The 3,312-nt window shown below is 39.0% G+C and overlaps 1 protein-coding gene across 1 annotated transcript in view; it reads left to right on the forward strand.

Moving 5' to 3' along the window:
* SQOR (sulfide quinone oxidoreductase) overlaps positions 1-2,446 on the forward strand; it is a 46,212-nt gene extending 43,766 nt beyond the window's left edge. The window contains exons 8-9 of the mRNA XM_023514261.1: positions 1,900-1,967; positions 2,264-2,446. Of these exons, the coding sequence (XP_023370029.1) occupies positions 1,900-1,967; positions 2,264-2,446 (251 nt within the window). The remainder of the gene's footprint in view (positions 1-1,899; positions 1,968-2,263) is intronic.
* The last annotated feature ends 866 nt before the right edge of the window (positions 2,447-3,312 follow it).

Consider the following 3,312-nt stretch of genomic DNA (forward strand, 5'->3'; position numbering starts at 1 on the left):
CTTACATCTTTAAAAGGGCAGTCTTAATTATTCAAAATCGAATACAGACTGGGATTTGGTAATATTAAAGAATTATTCCTAATATTTTGAAATGTGAAAATGCATTGCATTGGTGTTAAAAATATTCCCCATCCATCAGAGATACACAGAAAGATTTATGTGTGAATTGGTGTGACATCTGTTCTAAAACTATTCCATGTGTGATGGGATGTATGAAACAAGAATAAAGGAGTTTAAATATCTTCATAATAAAAAGGCAGTCTCCCTACGCTTGCTGTCAACCCCCCAAAACATAGGCTGGGTGGTGGCTCAGACCTATAATCATAGCACTCTGGGAGGCTTAGGCAGGTGAATTGCTTGAGCTCAGTAGTTTGAGACCAGGCTGAGAAAGAGCAAGACTCTGTCTCTACTGAAAAAATAGAATAACTAGCTGGACATTGTGGCAGGCTCCTGTAGTTCCCAGCTACTTGGGATGCTGAGGTAGGAAGATTGCTTGAACCCAGGACTTTGAGGTTGCTGTGAGTTAGGCTGGATACTATAGCACTCTACTCAGGACAACAGAGTGAGACTCTGTTTAAAAAAAATAACAAAACAAAAAACCAAACCAAAAATATATATACAGTTGTCTCTCAGTATCCACTGGGGATTGGTTCTAGGACCCACTGGCAGATACTAAAATTTGTACTCAAGTCCCTGATAAAATGGCATAGTATTTATATATGACCTATGCATACCCTCCCATATACTTTAAATCATCCCTAGAATACTTATAATACCTAATACAATGTCAATATTACATAATGAGTTGTTGTGTTGTTTAGGAAATAATGATAAAAACATTTATATATGTTCAGATGAAATTTTTTTTCTGAAAAAAGATTTTTTTTTTTGAGGCAGTTTTGCTCTGTTGCCTTGGCCAGAGTGCAGTGGCATCATCATAGCTTACTACAACCTTAAAACTCCTGTGCTTACATAGTCCTCTCGCTTCAGCCTCCCAAGCAGCTGGGACTGCAGGCATGTGCCACCACATGGTGCTAATTTTTCTCTTTTTAGTAGAGATGGGAGTCTCATTCTTGCACTGAATTCAAGCAATCCTCCTGCCTCAGCCTCCCAGAGTGCTAGAATTATATGGGTAGGACATTGCACCTGACCATTTCTAAATATTTTTGATGCATATTTGGTTGAAAAAAAATCTATAGATGCAGAACCTATGGATACTTAGGGTTGTGTGTGTGTGTTTGTGTATATGTGTATATCAATCTGGTCTACCCTCAGCCAAGGCAGTCCAGTAGAGAGGAAAGCCCAGTGTTTTGCCTAATTGGATATGCCTGAGGCTACCAATCCAGGTTCCTGTGAATAGGGACACAGGAATATTCTGGTGGCCAAGGGACACTGGGCACATAGAACAAGCTGACCAGTGGAGAAGAGGCTGGGTTAGGGCCATCCTTACCTGCTGGAGAGAATTGGCTTTTTGATTATAGACCCCTGGAGACATCTGTGTAGACCCTTGATGAGCCAAAGACCCCCATCTGGTAGTCAGAACTTTAAGTGTAAGAAGGGTATGTTTAGTCGTAGTTTAGAGCAGTGATTTTCAACCCAGGTGCCAAGGAACTGAGGGGATCTTAGATGTGCTGCGAAAGTTGTTAAAGATTATTGATTAAATTAGTTTTGAAAGGAGTATATTCTTCTTTTTTACTCTTTCTTTTTGATCAGCCTAATCTAAGTTTGCTGTGGAAGTTTAACTATAGGTTCAAGTGTGCTGTGAGATAAAAAAGGTTGAAAAATACAGGGGTTTAGAGGGATAGGGGATTGGAGTCTTTTTAACTTGGTTACGTTCACATTATCTGCAAATTAGTTTTCATTGAGACTATTTTTCTGACTTTGCTATTTCTCTCGCAGCTGCCCAGTCAGGGATACTTGATAGAACAATTTCTCTGATTATGAAGAATCAGACACCAGTGAAGAAGGTTTGTATGCGTTGTTGTAAGAATCACCGTCTCAGTTGTCTTCTTCCATTCTGCATGAAAGTCATGTTTAGCCCTAATTTTGCCACTTTCTTAATTAGTTTCTCTAATATGGGCTCTTCAGTTTTTAGCTTTAGTATTATTTTTTGTTACGTAATTTGTATTTTTCAGGGTATAAAAGTTAGAATATTCAAAAAGGAAAAAATTGCAACCATGCAGAGAAAATAATAATTTTTAGAGTTTCTATATACTACCATGAACAAATCTACTTTCCGCCTCAATCGCATTTATATTTTTAGTATGATGGCTACACGTCGTGTCCACTGGTGACCGGCTACAACCGTGTGATTCTTGCGGAGTTTGACTACAAAGCTCAGCCCCTAGAAACCTTCCCCTTTGATCAGAGCAAAGAGCGACTTTCCATGTACCTCATGAAAGCTGACCTGATGCCTTTCCTGTACTGGAATATGATGCTAAGGTAAGTTCGTTACTCAGTTCCTGGGTGAGAAGAGAGATTTGCGACACATCTACTCCCCCACAGGAGATGAAGCCTCTTTGCTTCATTATTGGCAATGACCAAGTCTTCTGTCTTCCATGATCTGGCCTTCTTATAAATAATAATAATAATAATACTAGTAAATCACTTTCACATGTCAAGTACTTTCTCATCTGCTACCTGACTTTTGTTTTTATTTTGTTATGGAAAAAAGAAGACAGTGATTAAGAGCATAGACTTTGGAGTCAGGCCTATTTTGAGTTGTGCTTTTGTGTCTTAGGGAAAGTTGTTTCAACTATCTGTGTTTAAGTTTCTTCTCTGCAAAATGAAAATAACATTTCCTACCTGACAAGATGGAGATTAATGAGATATCACATAAAGAGAAAGGTACATTGTAGACATTCAATACATGAACAGGGTAATAACTATTAATAATTCCTCTTCTTCGTCCCCCCCCAAAAATGACAATCTCATTTGACCTTTCCAAGCCCCTATGAGATAGATAAGTCAGGTATCTATACTAGTGGTTCTCAACCAAGAGTGATTTTTGCCCTGCAGGGGATGTTTGGTAGTATCTGGAGACATTTTTTGGTTGTCATCATTGGAAAGGTGCTCCTGGCATCTAGTAAGCTGAGGCCAGGGATACTGCTAAAATCCTATAATGTACAGGTCAAGGCCCACCACAAAGAATTATCCTGTTCAAAATGTCAATAGGATGGAAGATGAGAAATCCTGACTTACAGTTAAATACTGAGCAAATGAAAGCAGAAGTAGTAGTTTGCATGGAGTGGAGGCTTCATACAGGCTTGCTAAATTGCATCAGCATGCCCAGGCTCCCACAGCAAGTCAGTG

Source organism: Otolemur garnettii, unplaced genomic scaffold (assembly GCF_000181295.1).
Source record: "Otolemur garnettii isolate 467f Iridium unplaced genomic scaffold, OtoGar3 scaffold00050, whole genome shotgun sequence".
Taxonomy (NCBI): Eukaryota; Metazoa; Chordata; class Mammalia; order Primates; family Galagidae; genus Otolemur; species Otolemur garnettii.